Source organism: Neolamprologus multifasciatus, chromosome 18 (assembly GCF_963576455.1).
Source record: "Neolamprologus multifasciatus chromosome 18, fNeoMul1.2, whole genome shotgun sequence".
NCBI classification, from domain to species: Eukaryota; Metazoa; Chordata; class Actinopteri; order Cichliformes; family Cichlidae; genus Neolamprologus; species Neolamprologus multifasciatus.
Genome location: NC_140456.1, coordinates 29630395 through 29650409, shown reverse-complemented (window position 1 = coordinate 29650409; position 20015 = coordinate 29630395). Strand labels below are relative to the sequence as shown.

Here is a 20015-nt window from a genome sequence, read left to right as displayed (position 1 = left end):
AACAGAAAAATAAGGCAATGAAAAACTGCATGAAATTAGATGCAATGCTACCCCGAATCATTTCTTTGTATATGTAACTAATGTGTTTGAATGCTGCCAATTTGCAACATTTTATAGACTGTAATTCCTATTAGTGTGGGATGTGGACAGTAGCACAGAAGGTCCTTGGAACAAGTTATTTCCTGATCCACTGCATTCTTTACACGGATTTATACTGCCAGTAATGTAAAAAGTTGGCCTATACAGTTATATACGCATACATACATTTGGCATGTACAGTTACTCATTTAATCAGTCACGCAACAAAAGTTATGTCACTTTATTATACAGGAATGTGTTTTTCTCTGTGCCCCCTGTGTGTGTGTGTGTGTGTGTGTGTGTGTGTGTGTGTGTGTGTGAGTCTGTTTCTCACTATGTTTGTGCGCGCACCATTTCCCAGGGGTTGTGAGGCTAATGTGTGCTATAGGCTGTGAAGTGGAAACTAAATGGAAAGAAATAGTAGGACCCACAGCCACAACCTCCCTGAGGTCAGGATACACACAAACACACACGCATGCCTCCACGCACACACGAGGCACTGACACAGTTTAGAATACCACATAAACATAATTTAGATATGTGAGCAAGCGCTCAGACATGAAACTTGTTACCACCACCTGGATAAATACAGTTGCACACCCACAAACAATCTGGGTATTTGTACATACTGACACACGCAGAACAAAACTCACACATCCAGTCTTTATGGCTCACCTCTGTGTGTGGAGGCTGTGACTTTTGGTCTGAAAGTAATAAATGCAAGCCCAGAGGATATATTTGGGACTTAGCAGGGATGTGCTGAGCCTTTTAAAGAAGTGTTTCTTTTTTTTCCTGCCACATCACTTTGTTAATAGCCCTGCTTCATGTGCCTGAGCCTGTGAATGTTGCTAAATGTTGTTTTTTCTTGTAGTTTCCGCCCCATGGAGCTGCCTTTTGTGAGTACAATGTTGACCATGTGCGCCACATACTCCTCATACACTTATTACAGGTGAAACAGCCTCTCGCCTTCTTTTTCTCCACTTATGTAAGAAACATATTGAGTTGCCAGTCAGCCGGTTTAGTTAACAGCAGTGCTCAGCAACCGTGTTGACTGCCTTTGGGGCGAAGGGCCAACAAACAGATGTGAACTAAGAGAGACTGATCTCTGAAGGCAGGTCGGGGTGGAGGAGAAGTCAGACATAATTTCTGTTTTTGATTTCACCCCACCCTCCAACTGATCGGCTGAATGAGGAGGGGGAGGAAAAAAAAGAAATACAAGCATCCGCACGGGTCACAGGCGGCGCCCAGATTCAGCTGCTGTGGCGAACGTACAATTGAGCAACAAGGGCCGCAAATGCCAAACACGTCCACTGCTGGGCACTCTTGAAAAGGTAACCAACCACCAACCAACCTCCTATGTATGTTCACACACACATAGCAGAGAGGGGGAAAAGGGGACTCCATTGTGTTTCAGAGCTTTTTAGATTTCATTTGGAAAAAACCACTCAGGCTGAAAATTTCGTATTCTGATTTTCTTCCTCTCCACTTCTTCCACTTTTTCTTCCTGCTCCTTCAATAGATCCCGCTCCCTCCCACTGCACAAAAGGGACGAGCAAGTTAAAAAGCAGGGACTTAACACTTTTTTCCATTTTTATCCTCTGTAGTCAGTGAAATTATGGACAGGTTTGTGACATTGTGTCTGCACAGCAGAGCCCCTAAATCTCCATCCTTTTCTTTGAGCGTTATTGTCATTTTCTGCAGTTTTCATCAAAACCTTTTTTCCAAGGCCTTTTCACAACCATATTTAGGTAATTTGTTGCGCTTGAACCCAACCTGATCTCTGAGGGAGGAGGGGGGTCTTTTCTGGATGGCCCTCTAATGCGTGGTTCCACCCCTCTGCACTTTTCTTCATTTCTTTGTTTCCCCCTCTCTTTACCCCTTTTCATGGGATGGAATCTATAGTATCATTGGGTGCATTTCATCACTGCCATCTGTGTTAGCCATGATGTCAACAGTGGGATGGATGGTGGATGGATGGTTTGTATTGTCAATAGGGCTGCCACGATTAGTCGACTAGTCACAATTACGTCAACTATCAAAATCGTCGACGACTGATTTAATAGTCGACGTGTCGTAGATCACAAAAGACGCAGGAATAAGTAGGATTTAAGAGTGTAATAACGGACTGAAACAGAAGATGGCAGCACTGCATGTACAAGGATGCCAGCTGCCGTTAAACCCCGAAGAAGAAGAAGCTGTCCCAGAATTCATAGCGCAGCCCAGCTCAGTTTCCAACAATGGCGGCAGCTAGTTAGTTTTAATATTACTCTTATTATTCTTTCTGGGTCACAAAATAAACGTTTAACATATTTTCAGGCGAGAATGTAGCTGTGTAAACCTCAAATATCTGCTCAGTTTATCAAGACACCACATATTTTCAAAAGCGCTCTGACGTTTTCGGAGACATCTGTTACCCACTAGCTCGATAGCTAGCTGGGGGCAAGGCTTACTAGAGCCCCACGGCAAATCGTTTTCAAACCCACCGCAGTCTTTCGCTACTCAGGCTAAACATATATAAGTCACTTAGATAACTTAAAAATATTATATTTGGCTTTTTTTAGTATTTTATTGGTTCCTGAGAAAATTGGTTTGGCTGAGATCAAATTTATAGTTTTTGCACAGCTGAATAAATGTCAAGCAGACAAATGATTATCAGAAGTGTGAGATGCTGGAGAATATACTCCGGTGTCCTGTTATATTTTAGATAGCAAGGAGTTTATTAAACTTCACCGAAACAATCTGCAAACTTCATTAAAATTGAATAAACTCTCATCTTTTCTTTATTTTTAGTTAGCACATACCTTGAACACTTAAATCTGTAAGCTAATGATCATTATATAAGAGCAGATGCTGCTGGTGCAATAAGCTGTAAGTTTTACGTCCAATGGATGATGATCTGATTAGTCGACTAATCGCAAAAATAATCGGTGACTAGTCGACTATCAAAATAATCGTTTGTGGCAGCCCTAATTGTCAACATATAGAAAGTACCGTATAAAGATTTAAAATATCACATATTTTAACATTACAGTACAAAGATATAAAATGTCCCATTTGACCTCTGACCTCTACCTGAAGGTCAACAGAATGATTTGAAGGTCAAAGTGATAATAATGCCATGTAGAGCTTTTTAAAACTATGTTTGTTTCTTCTTTTGTTTCTATTGACAACATATATTCATACAGCGAATGATATATGGGGACGCTAAATATCCCATCACGTCAGCCCTCTGACCTCTTCAAGGTCAAATAAGGTCAAACCTTCATAAAATGTCTTTTACCTTAAAAACTATGTTTGAAATTCTAATGCCTTTTGTTTGGATTGGCAACATTAACAAAATGATAATGTATAGGAGGTATTCTGAATATCCTGTTATAGTTTGAATCCAAATATCATGTCACATCTGACCCCAAAATCTGTTACATCAATAAAGAAAGTATTGTTAAGAGAAAGAGTCTAGTCTAGTCAGTCTGATATCCTGTAGTATAATAATAAATAAATAATAAATAAAAGCTCAATTTACTCATATGCAGTTATTTACAAATCAATACCTATTATTCATTATCTGTTCATACATAATGTTTGTCTAATTATCATCTGTCGTGCTGCTGTTATCCATTTTTTTGTTTGTTTGTTTTTTACTGCACAAAATACAATACCGTTCCCTTAAAAGTAAATACTGAAGCACTCCGAGAAGATTGCGCTCTCGGAGTGCTTCTTGCTTAGTATCTGTATCAGGTTGTCCTAATGGCTCCCTGAAAAGTCTTAAATGGATACAAAATGCTGCACAGGGAGTACTAATGAGGACTAGAGAGAGGGAGAGAGACAGGTCCTTTTTCTCCCATACTTGCCTCTCTTATTGGCTCCCCGTTAAATCAAGAATTGACTTTAAAATCCTTCTCCTTGCATACAAAGTCCTGAATGAACAGCTCCCAGTTTAGCTTTAGGAGTCAGACACCATCTTTGCTTTTAAGATTAGGCTCAATCGGTCCTTTTTGGTAAGGCTTTTTAGTTGAAGCTTGATCACTTGACCCTAAATCATCTCAAAGTTATGCTGCAATAGGCTCTGTGGGAACATTCTCTTCTCCTGCACTCCCCTCTTTTTCCTCCAAATATGTTCATCTTCCACTACTACATGTTATTAAACAGCAGATGAATCCTGTCTGAACCTGCTTGTGCTGGAGGTTTCTTCCTGTTAAAAGGGGGTTCTTCGTTCCCGTTGTTGTTAAGCGCTTGCTCATAGGGGACTGTCAAATCAATAGGGTTCTCTCTCTAATATTTTGCAATATTAAATAGAGCAATGAAACAGAACAAAAAGCAAATGAACAATACATTACAACAAGGCCAAAGCTTATTTTAAAGCATAATGAATAACAGGAGGGCTATTGTTGTCCCTCAAACCACAGGTGCTCATAGAAGGGTAGTCGAGGTAGCTTTAATCTCTAATGCTCTAATCTTCAAGTCATTTCTGAAAGATTTGTGTTGCTTATAGACTCAGAGTAGAATATGTAGTTGGTGTACAGTGTGCATACTAGAGGTGGGAATCGCCATACATCCCACGATACAATATTATCACAATACTTAACGCACGATACGATATTATTGCAATTTTTTAAAATATTTTGCAATATTCAGATTCTGTACATAAAGGTAAACTTTATCAATATTCATTTTATCTAATTTCAAAGTCTCGCACAAAGTCTTTCTCTCATTTCAGTTTTATTGTTGACAAACTGAACGGTTTGTATTACAGTCTAGTCCAACTTAACTGAATGCAACCATCTGATAGCTATTCTGAACTATGAAATTTATGAAAACTATGCAGCCCATTCAGCAACTGAAGAATTTGAAAGTAAATTAAAACAAAATATTTACATTAAATAAAAAAGTTTTAAACTTAATTAAAATAAAACATGTCTTAAATTAAAATAAGTAAACTGTCATGTTTATTGCTGCCAAAAAAAAGTTAAACACATTTGGACAGTGAAGGAATGTCAGGATTCTTGCTCAGAAAGAGGATCAACATGCTCTGAAGTCAGAGCATGTTCCATTCACAAAAACTTTTTTTGTAACAAAATATCGATTTCTGCTGTCCCTGTATCGATACATTATTAGCAAATAATATTTTTCCCCCACCCCTAGTGCATACGCTTTTGCCATAAAGAAACATGTTTGCCTTTTTGTTCGAGTGGCTGTCTTCGAAGACGTTTTTTTTAGCGAGCGAAGATGTCACGTCTCTTCCTGGCTGTTTGCCGCTCTTCCTCTCTCGCCACATTTTAAGCGCGACAGTGACTTTTGCCACGTGAGGCCAACTTCACTCACATGTTCCGCACTTTCATCCCCAGCAATGGTCCCATATGTTTGTCAAAATGTGTATGTTGTGTGCTTTTTCCGGCCCGATTTGTTCCCGTGCCTTCTCTCCAATGAGCCCCGCGCTCCCCCGGGGTCCGAGCTAAAGCCTCACGCTATTTATACAGACCGAACAGCTGGGGCCCTCCCAGCCAAAGCAGAGAGATGAGGGGTCAGGGGGATGGGTGGAGAATTTATCATGGAAACTTCAGGTTAAACCAACCGTTGGAAATGTCTCTCTGTTCCCTCTTTCTTTTTCTTTTTCGTTTTTTCTTTTTTTTTTAAACTCTCTCTTCCTTTCCTTCATTTGTGTTTCTCTCCTGGGTTCTCAGGTGCTGTCTAGGCCAGTTTGTGTTCAGGTCAGCTGGACGGCTGGACAAACATCACTCACTAATACCCTATTCCATTTCCCATCTCCCTTCTATGTTTTCTTTATCTCCCTGTTTGACTTTTGTTTTTTTCTTTTTCTCCACAGCTGATGTTTTTGCCCCCCCCCCCCCCCCCCCCCCCCCCCCCCCCCCCCTTCCAATTAAAGAGCTAGCTGTTTTGGACTGAATAAAAAAGGTTGATTTTCCCTCCGACTGCGCTTCAACACATTTTGTCCTTTGTGGCGCCAGACAAAGCCAAAGTGCTGTTGCAAAACTGATCTTTTTGTGTTTTCCTTCTTTTTTCCCTGCTCTGTGGCTCCTGCAGCGCTTGTCCTATTGTGAACCTCAACCCTGTGAAGTTCTCTCCTCACTGCTCTTCCGTGCACTTATGTCATCCCGTCTTCTCTCACAACCGCTCGGGCCTAAACGCTGTGTCAGATACTTGTCACGTGATCCGCTCAGGAGGCAAGAGAAAGTCTGGGCTTATCGATGCTTCAGCTGGAGGTCTCTATCACAGTCAGACGTCCCATCACAGGCGTGCTGAGCTAATGAGAGGTGAAGAGATATTAACCTAATTGCTGTAAGGGACAGATATATAGATTGTGGAGGATGTAATAAGTCTTGACATGATGTTGGCTCCCTGTGAGATTAGCGGTTCAGTGCGAGTGCATGTTGATCTGTGAATGCTAAAGGGCAAGGAGACATGCTGTCAGGCAGTGAAAAAGGTATTTATTTAGTTAGCTAAAGCCCAAATCGCCAGAAGCACATAGTTACACTGAGGGTTTTTTTTTTGTTTGTTTATTAACCTCCTAAGACCCAAACTCTTCCACGGCATGCATTTTTAATTTCTCTTTGATATTTGGGCATATTAGGGCCCAAATGTAAAAACAAAGAATTACCAGTTGTTGTTTTTTTTTTTGTTTTTTTTTTACCTTATTTTTGCTTTTAAGAAAAATAAGAACCACATATGAGGATATTCTTTTAAAATTTTGATAGAACAGTAGCAGTATAATGCCCTCGAAACTGGATATCAGGCCCATGTAGAGCAAAATTTAGTATTTTGGTCTAAATAACCCAAAATGTGACGTCCACAAATGTGGACGCCAAGTCCTAGGAGGTTAATGGATATAATGGAAAGATTACCTATATATTAGGATTGCAAACAGTACTTAGCTCCAGGGTACACTGGATGTGGGTTTGCGACCAAAAGTCTCCAGTGTGGTTTTGTTTCCTCGTTCACGTGGCTTCAAAGGACACAGCGAAGGCTTCGGAAGTGGATCTTTTAGTCTGCACAGAGCCCTTTTTTTTTTCCTTAAAAATTCACTTGATGGTCTGTGCTGTTTCTTTGTGTAACTTCCTGCTCTTCTCATCTCCTGTGTGCTGCTTGAAGCAGTGCAAGTCATAAATAGACCTATACTTAGACTACATGGACTAGAGACACCCTTCCAAAGTGTGCTCTGGTCTGTCTGGTAGACTCCCAAGCACTGGCTTTAGTAGGCACAGTAGCTGACCAATACAGTGCAAATAGTGAAGCTACACTTTGTGGCTGCAGATTAAAACTTACTCGAATGCACGTTTTAATATAAAAATGGCACAGTGTCAGGCTGGGCTAGTATGCTCCAGCTGACAGATGATGACTGTTTAAAGTCAAAGTGATGTTTATTGTCATCGCAAGTAAGTGCAAGTGGCATTATGCTCTCTATATATTATATATTCATTACAGAGAGGATGGAGGGATGCTGGGATTAACAAACAGGGTCCTGAGTGTATCTACAGTACTGCGCTAGGTATGAGTTCCATGTGCAGATATAAATTACACGAGCTTTATAGCTACAATGTCCAATATGGTTAGAATAATGCTTTATTTATTGAATGTTTGCCTTCATCAGGGTGCACTGTTGTGTGTGTTTGTTCTCAAACTCACTAGTTCAGTATTAAGATTGCACCACTGTATGAGTTCAGCCACTGATCACCAACTGTGTTTTGCTTGACCTTGCATTTGGAGTTTGCTCTTTTTCTCTTGTTCTTTTCATCCCTTTTGTTGTGTACCACAGTTTTGGTTGAGTCAACTCAGTTCAAAGTAGATACGTTGCACAAGTTGTGCGTTTGTTTGAGTTGACGATGTAGTTGAAACAGGAAATCTTTAGAAAAAAAACAACAACTTGATATCAGAAATTATGGAGAGAAGATTGTATATTTTTAAAATACCAGAAGACATTTCTTGATTGCATTATAAATATAAATATTGTATGAAAGACAGACACTTATCCATCCAGTTAGCGCTGGATGGAGGTCAAGGAAAAAGCAGCCGCCTGCATAGATATAGTGATAGTGCCATTACACCTATCGGCATCACCTTTAGAGGAAACTCGTGTCAACTCACCTGAGTGAAAGAACATTTTGTGTGACTGTGCAGTTTAGTAACTTTTAGCTGAATGTTAATTGTGTTGACTGGCCTTTAGGATTACAAAGCTTTTTTTTTTTTTCAACCAACAAAAGAAAGGCATGAGTTATCTGTCATGATTATGCAGTGATATTTGAGTTTATTTGTCAGTGCAGATAAGGGGGCTTTCAAAAAGGAGAGACGAGCATGACGGCCGAGATGAAATGGAAAGCAAAATCAAATGGAAAGCGATTATTTCTGTCTTCACACTAGTGTTTTCATGTCCAAGTGGTGCATTTTTCTCACTTTCCTCCATCACGTGCCCTCCACTGTCAAAGCAACTTTCTCCTTTATACCTGGGAGATTATCAGAGCTCTGTCATTACAAAAGTCAATGTTTATCATACACAACATTACCACAGTAACCATAACTGTTAGACTACACTAAATGGCCTTTGTCAAATTTGATCTTCTGAAATTAAAAAAAAAAAAAGATTTTCCATAAGAAATAATGTTACATAAAAATTAGGTGAACTTTTCAAGCTATGAATTGGTGTTGTTGATTAATATTAGGATTAAACATATGGCCAGACTTACTGAACAGGACAAAATAGCATGTGGGTGCAATCCCCAAATAACGCCCATCAGTGTTTAGAGTTTCACAGCTACAAGAGAAGGAAAGGTTTGATAGGAGCATCAAGCCTGATTGTGATTAAGTGGAACTGCCTATTTGAACATAATCCCGAGTATAGGGTGTGTAATACCAGAGGCATTGTACTAGCTAAGTAGGTTTTTCCTGATATGTGATTAATTTAACAAATGGCCAATGTAAACCAAAGTTCTCCTGCTGTTCCAACTTATAACCTTTCATCTCCCAACCCAGTTGGATGCTACAGCTGCAGGACATAAAATGTATCCTATTACTAATCTTCTATTAAGTCTAACTGGAAATTGGATCCATTTAATAGCTAACTGATATTTCTTTCAAAACATTAACATATGTCTTGCTATATGGATATTTTGAGCAAACCCTAATAGTGGGAAATAGTATGAGCAAATCACAGTGTAGATGAAGGGTAGCAGATTCTGCCAATGGGCAGACCTTAAGATAATAGCATTAATACTTTTTACCATATGATTATAACATGTGGACAGATAAAAACAGCTGAATGCTTGAGGGCGTGGTCATAAACCCAAATCCATGTGCAACAGTTTGTACATGTACAACACTTTACATCTTCTATAGCATCCTTTTATAGTATATTCTACAGTACTGTCTTATGTCATTGCCAGCTGCCAACTATTAAGAACAATGTGTAAACAACCAATGATGATAAGCCACACACCACACACGCATGCCATCTCAAGCCCACATTCTTCTTTCTTTTAACCTAAAATGAATCAAATAATGCATTAAATTAATGATTCATTTATAAAATGTTCCCCCACTTCTCTTTGTGTGGCCCAAAGTCAACCTGCTTTCTTATTAGAGTTGGATTTGCTTAAAATAACACAGCAAGCACATTTTAGTACCTGCTTTACAAAGTCTGCTTAGTAAGCCTCCTAAAGAAACGTAAGACCCCGAGTACATTAATCTTCAAATTACTGCATATTGTTTAATTGAGATTCGGTGTGAAGCCGTGTTTGGCCGAGCTGGAGCTTTAAAGTAATTCCTCTATTTCCATTGTTTGCTTTAAGCATTTAATGGCAGAGTCTAGGATCAGTGTCTGTGTTAAAGCATTAGACTTACCTGTAATAGAAGCTGGCATGTGTTTGGAAGCTAAATAGACAGCCTTGAGGAAAAAGATCCATTCTGACCTTATCAGTGTTCTGCTGCCTGCCCTCTTCATTATTTGACTTTCGGCTTTCGGCCGTTGATGTTTCCTTGCTTATATTTGGAAGCTACTAGAATCCATGCCAGTGGTTTCCAGTCAGACTTCTCTTAAGTTTGAATGAATTAATCTACTAGGTCTCAGGCAGGGCAGCTATTTTCATTTAGTTTTTTTGGCAGCTGCTTCTATCTGGAGTTAAAGTATGATGTCTCTGCTTCTCCTCCCTCTGCTGGCATTACAGGGTTCATTCTCTATGATCTGCACTGAGATATCTGTCTGTGCAAAGAAAGATATCCTCTCTTTGGACTTGTTGCAATCGAAGCAAGCAAACAGAGAAATTAAATGTGCAGTTTAACAAGTTGGCATTATTTTCAGATGCAGCATCTGTGCTTCTCCAATTAGAGTTAAATGACCTAACATAATGGGGCAATTAGTTAATGAAACAAGGACCCCCCCTCCACAAACTGCAGCTGCAGCCACAACAAACAAATGTTTTGAGATCTGTTTGACCCACCAGATTCATACTGGGTTTTCACTGATTACCCTGACACTTACTGCCTGCATGATTTATGTGTAGTTAAGTGTCAGTATGCGTGTGGGTTGGTGGGTGCACTTGTGAAGCTTTTCATTTTCTTTGACTTAATCTGAGGCCAACAGACTCTCTGGAGGCAAAGCTAGTAAGAAGTGGCTGGATCCCTGTGGAGGAACTAATGATTGGCCGTAGCTTTGGCCTCAAATGCGTGCTTGGATACCCAGTATGCTCATATGCACATGCACACATCCATATTGTTACAATAGGTTGTTATATCCCTTAAATGGCCCCATAAAATATATTAACATTCACTCCAGTAATCTCATATTTCACAATTTCAAAAAATTTGCTTTCACAAAAATGGTCTCTGACATACATTGACACAAAGCACTGGCTCCAACACCAAAATACGCACACACACGCACCCACACACACACACACACACACTGAAACTTTTGCCTTGGAAAAACCAGCCACCATTGCCTGCTCCACTAGCATTTGCCGTCATAAAAAAACCTCTTTACATAAAAGCAGTGAGGCATTATCTATGCAAATGTGACTCTTACAACTAGAAGTGCATTCTACATGTTGCACAAAGCCAAACTGATACCACACTGTAGAGCAGTCCCACTGTAGGTGCCTCAGATGCAGAACTGCGATTATATATCAGATTTTTCCCCAGTGGTCGCACCACCCCAGCAGCAAAGGAGTGGGTCGCACTGACAGGCTGTATTGTGCTTTAATTATATGTTTCCCAGCTCGTCTGGATAGCTGCTCCAAAGAAAGCCGGAGCCTTTGTATTCATTAACATGAGAAATAATTGGCTTTTTTTGCATTTCGAGAATGTGGAGATTGCACTGAGCAGGCTTCCTGAGCTGGTGCTGTCTTCGCCCTGTGAATAATCACAGATAGTGATGTTATCTAATATGTCTCTTACAACTTTAGGACTGACCTGTACAAAGACTTAATGCGTTTTATAAATTTCTATCTAGTGTTGGGGTAGCTACTGTGAATCTATGCACACTCATTAGCCATCGAAGTGGTTACAAAAGTAGCAAGTTGCTCTACAAGGTGCTAAAAAGTGCCGTACATAGCAAACTAGGAGCAACCTCTGGGCTGAAACATGAAAATAACAACCACGGCTAGATGCTAGCAAGCTAGCTAATTTCAAACATTTCAGAGCATTTTAATAGAATTTATGAGAGTGTAGCAAAGATTTATTGTGTAGTAGAATTGATTTAAGAAGTCTGAGTGAAGTCCTAGAATTTTCTTTGCCTTTTACTGTCACATATTACCAGGTATCGGTCTCTGTGCGCTACATCGTTACAGTTTACCGATGTAAGTTGCAAAACAAGTATGCTAGCACAAGCTGAGAACATAGCATTCCACCATATTCTCTAAATAAAGTCAGTTATAAAATAACAATGAAAAATGTGAAAACTACAGAGTCAATTTCTACTGCTACTATTGCTAATACTTCCTCTCAGCACACTGAGTAGGGCGGGTTTATGCTAATGACTCTTTTATCGCCTTCGTTCTTTTTATTCCAAGGGAGATTCAAATGCTGTGAACTGATAGATGAATGAACAGCATCCTGTCTGCAGTGCTTGTCATGTGTTAAACATAACTTGAGGGCTTCCACTCAAGTGGTGTTGGCCTACTATTGTCCACGGCTATCAAACACCCATTAGGCTGGGGGCCAGTTGCCTGTCAGCTGTTGACATAACTTCACATTTTGATGTTAAACCACATCCGGACGTTGAACTGATACTGAGTGACACCGTCTCATTCTCCCGCATGAGTGATGTGTTCTTCGACCTCTCAATCACGCCCCCATTTTGGATGCACTTTTACCCCCACCCCCCCTCCCCATTTCTGCTTCCTCTTTTTGTTGTGGGTAGCCATTAGCCATATGGTGCAACAATGCGCACATCAAAACAGAGGCTTAGGAGGGAAGCGCTTAAAATTGAAAGGGTGTTACTCTGTGAACATGTTGCGGAAGAAGAGGAGGAGGAGGGCTTTGGCTTGGCCAGCCTCTCGGTGTGACCTGGTGGGTTTGGGGGGGCTGGAGGCTGGGTGGGCATTGGCAGTGTCAGGGTGTAGAGACGGACGAGGATTTGGAAGAGTCAAGTACTGCTGAAAGGGAAGTTGTTGGTGGTCTGCAGAGTTGCAGCAGCTGCCTCTGAAAACAAACGGAAGAAATAAGGGAGACAGAGAGAAAGGGTTGGCAGGGTGTGGGTGGTGGGGGGTGGGGGTCCGGTGGAAGCCGTGTGGGCTCTTCACTTGTGGGCTCCTCACTTTTTTTTTCTTTCCTTTTTTTGTTTCCTTGCTTTAATCTGTTCGGAGAAAGAGAGAGGGAGCGCTTGGCCAAAGCCAATGGGACCTCCACGGGGTCCCCCCCCCCCCTTTCCAACTTTACTCCGGCCAGCTAAACTAGAAGTTCGACACCCCCCTGTCCTTTCCACCATCACCACCACCATGGGTCCTCCTCTCTCCCACTTACTTGCTCTGTATTCAGCCTAGGTGCTGGAGTGACAACGAGCCATTCATTGTGGAGGTAGAGGGAAAAGACTGTGGATCTCTCCTGTGTGTTTTTTTTTTTTTTTTTTTTTTCTGGGGAGGTGATGGTGGGAGATGAACAGGGGGGGGGGGGGGCAGTGGATGGCGGAGGAGAAGGTGGGAGGGGGCATATTCCTGAAATGGTGAAGTACGACAGAAAAAGGAGGAGGCGGGGAGTGAGAGAAAGTAAAAGAGTTAGAGGAGAAAGAAAGGGAGGGGTGAATTAAAGTAAGAGCGCAAAACGAGGGAGGAAGGGAGAGCGGGGTGGATGGAGGGGAGGCAGAGCTGGAATCACAGTGGGAAGGTGGGGGGGAGGGAGAAGGGAGAGAGAGTGGGCTACCATGCCGAATGAGCAAGAGAGGCGGAGAGGAAGCGGAGCTCCATCAGATGAAATGAGGTGAAAGTAATTCAGGCATTAATCAAGCCAGGGCAAAAGGGAGGGTATACTGTGTTTTCTCCCCCCTTTTCGCTGCGGAACTGAAAGCCAAGGTGTGAATGAAGGAGCCCACAGTGGCCAGCAGAGAAGCACCACTGGGTCACAGCATCAAATCATGTCCGAGTCGAACACCATTGCTGCTTCCACTGCGGACCAGGTCAGTTCAAGTTATCGTTGTTTTTTCTGTTTTTTTTTGTTTGTTTTTTTAATTTCTTCTTTTTTTTTCTTCTTTTTTTAAAAATTTTGCAACAGAAGCGGGCACACAGATGTTTCTTCTCTATCAGGTGCACCTGACGCTTAAGCGGAAGGAGACCGCTAGGAATACAAAAGCTGAATCCCCCACCCCCCACCCCACCCCCCAAAAAAGAAATCACAGGTTCAGGTCCGATGTATATTATCTTTAGATCCTAATTCGGAAGTAGTTAGAGGGAGTTTCTAAGAGCAACCGAGTGAGTGTGTGTTTCTTGGACTATCAAAGCAACGATTGTTTTGCCCGGAGCTGCCTGGACAACGGTACAGGGTCCTGAAAGAATTGAATTCATCAAGACGAGCTATTGTCTGCGCCGCCTTATTTTTCGGTGATCATTCAGGGGGTCTGTGACGACTCAATACCCCCCGCACCACGTGAGGAGGGGGACGCAGCTCTTTAAAAACCCGACCACGTGTGGCGGCCCTGAAAAGTTTTATAAGTAATTGCAGTGGGAAGTCCGGGCTAGCGCTGTGAGAGATGGGGTTGGTAAGGAAGTGGGCTGGTCCGCCGTGTGTGTGAAAGAGAGTGACAGAGTGGAAAAGCAGTAGCGTCCAGAAAGGGACGATATTTATACCCCCCAGCCCCCAGCAGCCCCCCTTTCCTCCTTCGAAAGCGCCTTTAATTGCACACTTTGGCACATACATCCTTCGCTCCGCTTCCTTTTATTAACTCTCGGCTGACTTTGAAACGCTTTGAAACAATTAAATCCTCGGATCCGCTTAAGATAAGATATACAGTTATTTCTTACAGCAGGTAGAGACAAAAAGACGGGAAAAAAAAGATGTGTGTTTTGTTTTGGGGGTTTTTCTTGTTTTGTGTGCATGTGTGTGAGCGTTTGACCTTGCTGCTGGCTTGTGTTGTTCGCCAAGTCCTTGTCTCCTGTTTCCGATTGCTGCTGTCAAGGCTGACTCAGCCTGCTGTAGCTGTGCAGGCAAATACACACGCTGAAAAAACACATACAGACTCACACCTGCGGGCATATGCACACAAATGTTTCAAGTTATATGTGTTCTCATTCAAACAGGTACTTAAATTACTCGCTTACACACCCACGAAAAAGGAAAAATCCTGGAGTGTAAGGTTTTGGATCAGAATTCTGAAGAAATCTGGACCTTGACAGTGTGTATGTGTATGCAGGTGGAGGCTACTTGGGTGGATGTGTGTGTTTGCTTGTTCTTACTGTGAACAATTCCCCGAAGTGGCATTCACAACTGACAGCAGTCCACATGCTAATCCGCTGATTCTGGACAGTTTAGGTTTGGTAGCACAATCGCCACATTTCTCCCAAAGCTTTGACTGACAGGACTTACTGGATCTTTCAGGACTTCCAAAGTAGGGTTGCCTGTGCATATAAATGCAGATTTCACTCCATTGCCCGTCGAAGTTAAATGCTGGCATCATTACCCGTGGAGTGCGAACCGAACTCTTAGAGTTCTAATTTGTGCATGTTTGCAGATTTGCCTGCTCACATTTGAAGAGAATGAATTATAATTATTCATTCAGTTTTGATGGCAGACTCACTGTCACATTTTTTTTTTGAATAGTGTTATTAGAAATGTAGAGTTTGCAGATGCTGCTTTTTGTCTGCAACAAAAATGATGTGAACATTGCGGTTAAATCTTTTTTTAATTCAGCTGAGGTTTGAGTGTTGACTGAAAAAAAAAAATGAAACAAAAAAAACAACAACCATGACCTCATAGAAGCCCAAAAAAATGAATAAAATAAAAGTATGGTATCTGTTCATCGGAGCAAATGTGTTTGGGTTTTTTTCATTCTTTTTTTAATCGTAATTAACCTAGCCTATGACTGAAAGAAACCTGTTTGAATGTGATGTTCAGCATTTTATCTTGTATAAGGTAACGTCTGAAATGGACGATTAAATTTAAACGTACACCGAAGACGAACAAAAGCCTGTTAATGGTAGTTTATTAACAGTGTTCAGGAGATCATTTTTTTTGCAAAGGCAGCCTCCACCACCAAAGTTGTGGTGCTTTCTTGAGCTGTCTGCATGTGCAAAACGGCAGCGATAGCTCAGTGCTCGCACAGTGACTATGTCATTGTGGATATAGCCACCAAAATGTTCATTAAAACCCATTCAGAGATGGTGCTACACATGTTACGAGCTATTTCGCACACTGACTTGGTGACCATTCCCTCACCTGAACCCTGTATTTGGGAAGGCAGGTGTTGGAGTGCTAACATTCCCGCATTTTACCATAAATGGTGGGGTATTTGTAGTTCCTGTGAAGAATATGCATGTACGTAACTTTTTAAATCATTATTATAGCCTGAGGCTTATTAAAATATAACCTCCACAAATCAAGCGCATCATTTCTGCAATATGCACAACCTGAGGTTGTGGTACCAGCTTGTAAATGCTTGTCATGCTATAAGTGTTAATTATATAGTGCTCAAAAAATTTGAAGGAAGGTTTGAACCATGAGCAGGTTTTGCTTTCATTTTGGGTGTGATTTTGAATTCAGCCCTCAAAGGGTTGATGATTTGTTTTCAACAGTTTCCTTTTGTATGTCAGTGAAGATTTTCAATTTGAAATTTGTATTCATGAAGTTCTGATGCGTGATTAAATCATTTTTTTAATTTCTTGAGCTGTGTGTGTGTGTGTGAGTGTGTGAGAGAGACACAGAGAGAGAGAGAGAGAAGTTGGCTTTTTAATATAAATTATGTGTCAGTTTTCTACTAGTCATTGCTTTTTTCCCCTAGAGGTGAAGGATATAATCAGGAAGTTTGAGAGAAATCTCTGTAACGGTACTGTCTGAGCTGCTTACTGTGGAAAGATTCAAGTGCTGGCTGAGCTGATAAAGTTCATGAGACAGACAGACAGACAGAAACACACACACACACACACAACCCCTTTCAGCTATCTTAGTGAGGACCTTCATTGACATAATGGTTTCCCTAGCCCCTTACCCTAACCCTAACCATTAAAAATGAATGCCTGACCCTTACCCTAAACCTAACCATAACCTAATTGTAACCCTGACGCTAAAATCACATTTTAAGCCTCAAAAAGGCCTTCAAATTTGTGAGGACCTGTGTGTGTGTGTGTGTGTGTGTGTGTGTGTGTGTGTGTGTGTGTGTGTGTGTGTGTGTGTGTGTGTGTGTGTGTGTGTGAGACATGATCAGAATATGAAACAAATAGCATCTGCTAAATTTGGCAAAGGCATCTGTGGATTGTGTTACAGACATATTTACTGAAGTTTGCATGTTAACTTAGTACTCGTAGGTAACTATGTAATCCAACCGTCCTCTCACCTCTGTCCAATCTGAGAGGAGAAGAGTAAGTAGTGCATCCCAGAGGTGATATTCATCTTTGCTATAGTTTGTTATTCTGACCTGTTGTCAGTCATGTTGAAGGGCAGTGACTCGATGAATGAATCATGTGATGTGACATCCACCCACTCTAACACTAATTATGTGGTAAAGACAGAACAGGGCATTTCTGACACAGGAGAGAAACGAGTGATGCACCGTGGGCATGACACCAGTGGGATCATACATAACAGTAAATGGTTTAACAAACTGCAATCCCCTACTCAGTGGCCTTTAAGAGCATCGGTATGAGAAGAACTGAGCTGCTCTTACATGTGTAGAAACAGTAAAGTGGAAGAATAGGCTGGTAAAGTACTTTAGTTAACTTAAAGGTTATAGCTTTTGTTTTAGAAAGGAAAAAAAATACTCCTTTTAATTTAAAGTTACATTTTTAAAAAATGGGTTACATGAGCTTTATTTGAATATTTGATTTCAAACCTAACATTCATCCAAAGGCACCATTGATTTTATTTTGCTTTCCTTTTTTCTTTTTTCTTTTTTTTTTTCTTGTCCAGGTGACTGGACTCGTGACTGAAAAAAAGAGTTCTGTTCTGGCACAGCCCTAGCCATTTTCCTTATCGTTATCGCGGTCTTCAAATACTTCTCCATTTTCTAAAATCACCCATCCAATATCCTGTCTCAAAAGTAGCGTGGCTGCCCAGCTTCGATCAAAACTGCGCTCCTTCATTTCCGCTGTCATTACACGGGTCACGTCCTTCCTCATAGCGGTAGATCGTACTTGCCGTGTTGGGACAATAGTCTGAGGTCTTGTGTGATTTCAAGGCACGCTTGACTAATAATTGCAATAATAAGAAGTTCAGATGGATCTGGTAATTGCTAAGTGAGTGCTTGTGATTAGTCTTGACACACATCCTAGTGAAAGAAGAGATCAGATAGATCAGAAACTATTTCCATATCCCGAAAATGGCTCTGAGTGCTCCGCCATAGCTTTGATTTCATATTGTTTTGAGAAAGTGATTCAGCCTGTCGTTACTTTAGCAATCAATTTATATATAATATACATACATACATACTAATCAAGTAAATTTCATCTGATAAATTCTGTCAAATTTACCATTTTACATTAGACTTATATAGCAAAGTTGCATGTAATCACATTACTCAAAGGCAACATTTTAGGTATGGGTTGTTGATTTTTTTGAGGCTTTTGAGTCTTAACTTTTTTGTTTCAGGTTTTCATAACTCAGAGTGCATTTATAGCTTCAACAGCTGACCCAGATTGTTGCTTTACAGATTTTCACACAGTGCTTTGACAAGAAGCGCTGTTGTGCAGAAAAGTACAAGTTCTTCCACTGTGGAGGCATTCATCCAGCGCTGCTGCACTCCAACACCGACCTTTTCTGTTTATGTCTGCCTTCACGGGCGCACGTCGACATATTTAGCCTGTCTGCCCTGCAGGCGGTCACGGTTTTAGTGCCAGTTGATGTTCTAAAACAACCCTTTTAGCTTAAACATCACAAACGGATTTCTTTTTTTTTTCTTTTTTTTTGGCCACAGTATTGGAAAAATAAACATTATCAGGAATTAAGAACCATATTGGAATGGAATCAACTGTGAAACATCTTTGGATGTCACATATAATGTTATGGTTGCTGCTAATACAGTTCAGTACATTACATCTAGCGTAGGAAGCCAGCAGGGGCCCACACACGAACACACACGCACACAGAAAGAGAAACTCTGCCCATCTGGGGGCAGGTGTTGCAGTTTATGGAGCGTAAGTGCAAAGTAGCCGTGTTCAATCACCGCACCAAGGCTTAGTGAGTAAGGGAACAGACACATGTGGAAGCGAGAAAAGAGAGAGGCTGAAACAAATTTTAAAAAATGTATGTGTGTGAGTGAGTGTGTGTGTGCCCCTTGTCCATCTCCCTGTGGTGGCTCTAACCTTCGGTCTCCCTCTGACTTCACTAAGTTGGGCTTCCGGGCTCACAGCTGCTTTGCAGAGGCACAGCCTCATACTGCATCACACACAGCAAACTGATGATACATGCATGGTTCAACAGAAGAATAGAAGAATTAATGATGGAAAGTAAGCGATTGGCTTGCTTAAAAGGAGAGCTGTGTAACTGATGGGAGGGATAGAGAACTGTGGGGAATTGTTATTGCTCAGCTGTTTTAACGTGCAAGTCCAGTTTTCATGCTGAGATATATAAATTCACACAATAGATTCATTTTTGTTTGTTTGTTTGTTTGCTTAAAAATGAAATGCTTTTTTTTCTTTAATTTACTACACGTTTGTGCTTTGACTTCAATTTGACTCACAAATGTAAAATTAAGTGTAATAGCTTCTCCTTAGTGTTTAATGACACAGAGTTTCAAAGTTTGTGACCAGATTTTGGGGGGATCATAACTTTCCTTAGCAGGAAAGCAGTATTTGATATTGGATAGCTAAAGTCAAATCCTTCTTTTTCTTTGGTAATCTTGGGATGGGATGATCCATGCTTTTTATCACAGCCATACTGGATTACTGCAGTTCTTTATTCAGTGGAGTGGGTAAAGCGCTACTATATCAATTACAGTTAGTCCACAATGCTGCTGCTACTATGGCTCCTGAGTGGTACAAAGAAAAATATGTTCATATTACACCAACTCTGGCATAGTTCCAGTGGATACTTCTGCAGTTAAGGACCCAGTTTTCATAGCATTTATAAGTTAACTAAAGGATAAGTACGTGTCAGAGATGTTACATATTGTTGCACCCTGTTGAATGCTTAGGTCAGCTGGTCAGCAGCTGTTAATAGTTCCAAGCATCAGACTGGCCTCTACTGCCGGTCAGTCCTTTGCAGTCACAGCTCTGTAATTCTTCCCCTCCACATCAAGTTGTCTGATGTTACTTCCAATGTGAACCTAGGTTAACACTCACTGATTACTCACAGCA

The 20015-nt window shown here is 41.0% G+C and overlaps 1 protein-coding gene across 3 annotated transcripts in view; it reads left to right on the top strand.

The window, feature by feature from the left end:
- slc6a9 (solute carrier family 6 member 9) overlaps positions 1 to 20015 on the top strand; it is a 77111-nt gene that overhangs the window by 17404 nt on the left and 39692 nt on the right. Inside the window, exon 1 of one of the 3 annotated variants that reach the window (XM_085139717.1) lies at positions 13432 to 13693. The exons of the other annotated variants lie outside the window; for them this stretch is intronic. Coding sequence (XP_084995843.1) covers positions 13652 to 13693 — 42 coding nt within the window. The 5' untranslated portion in view covers positions 13432 to 13651. Of the gene's footprint in view, positions 1 to 13431; positions 13694 to 20015 lie in introns of those variants that run through there. 3 annotated transcript variants of the gene reach the window in all.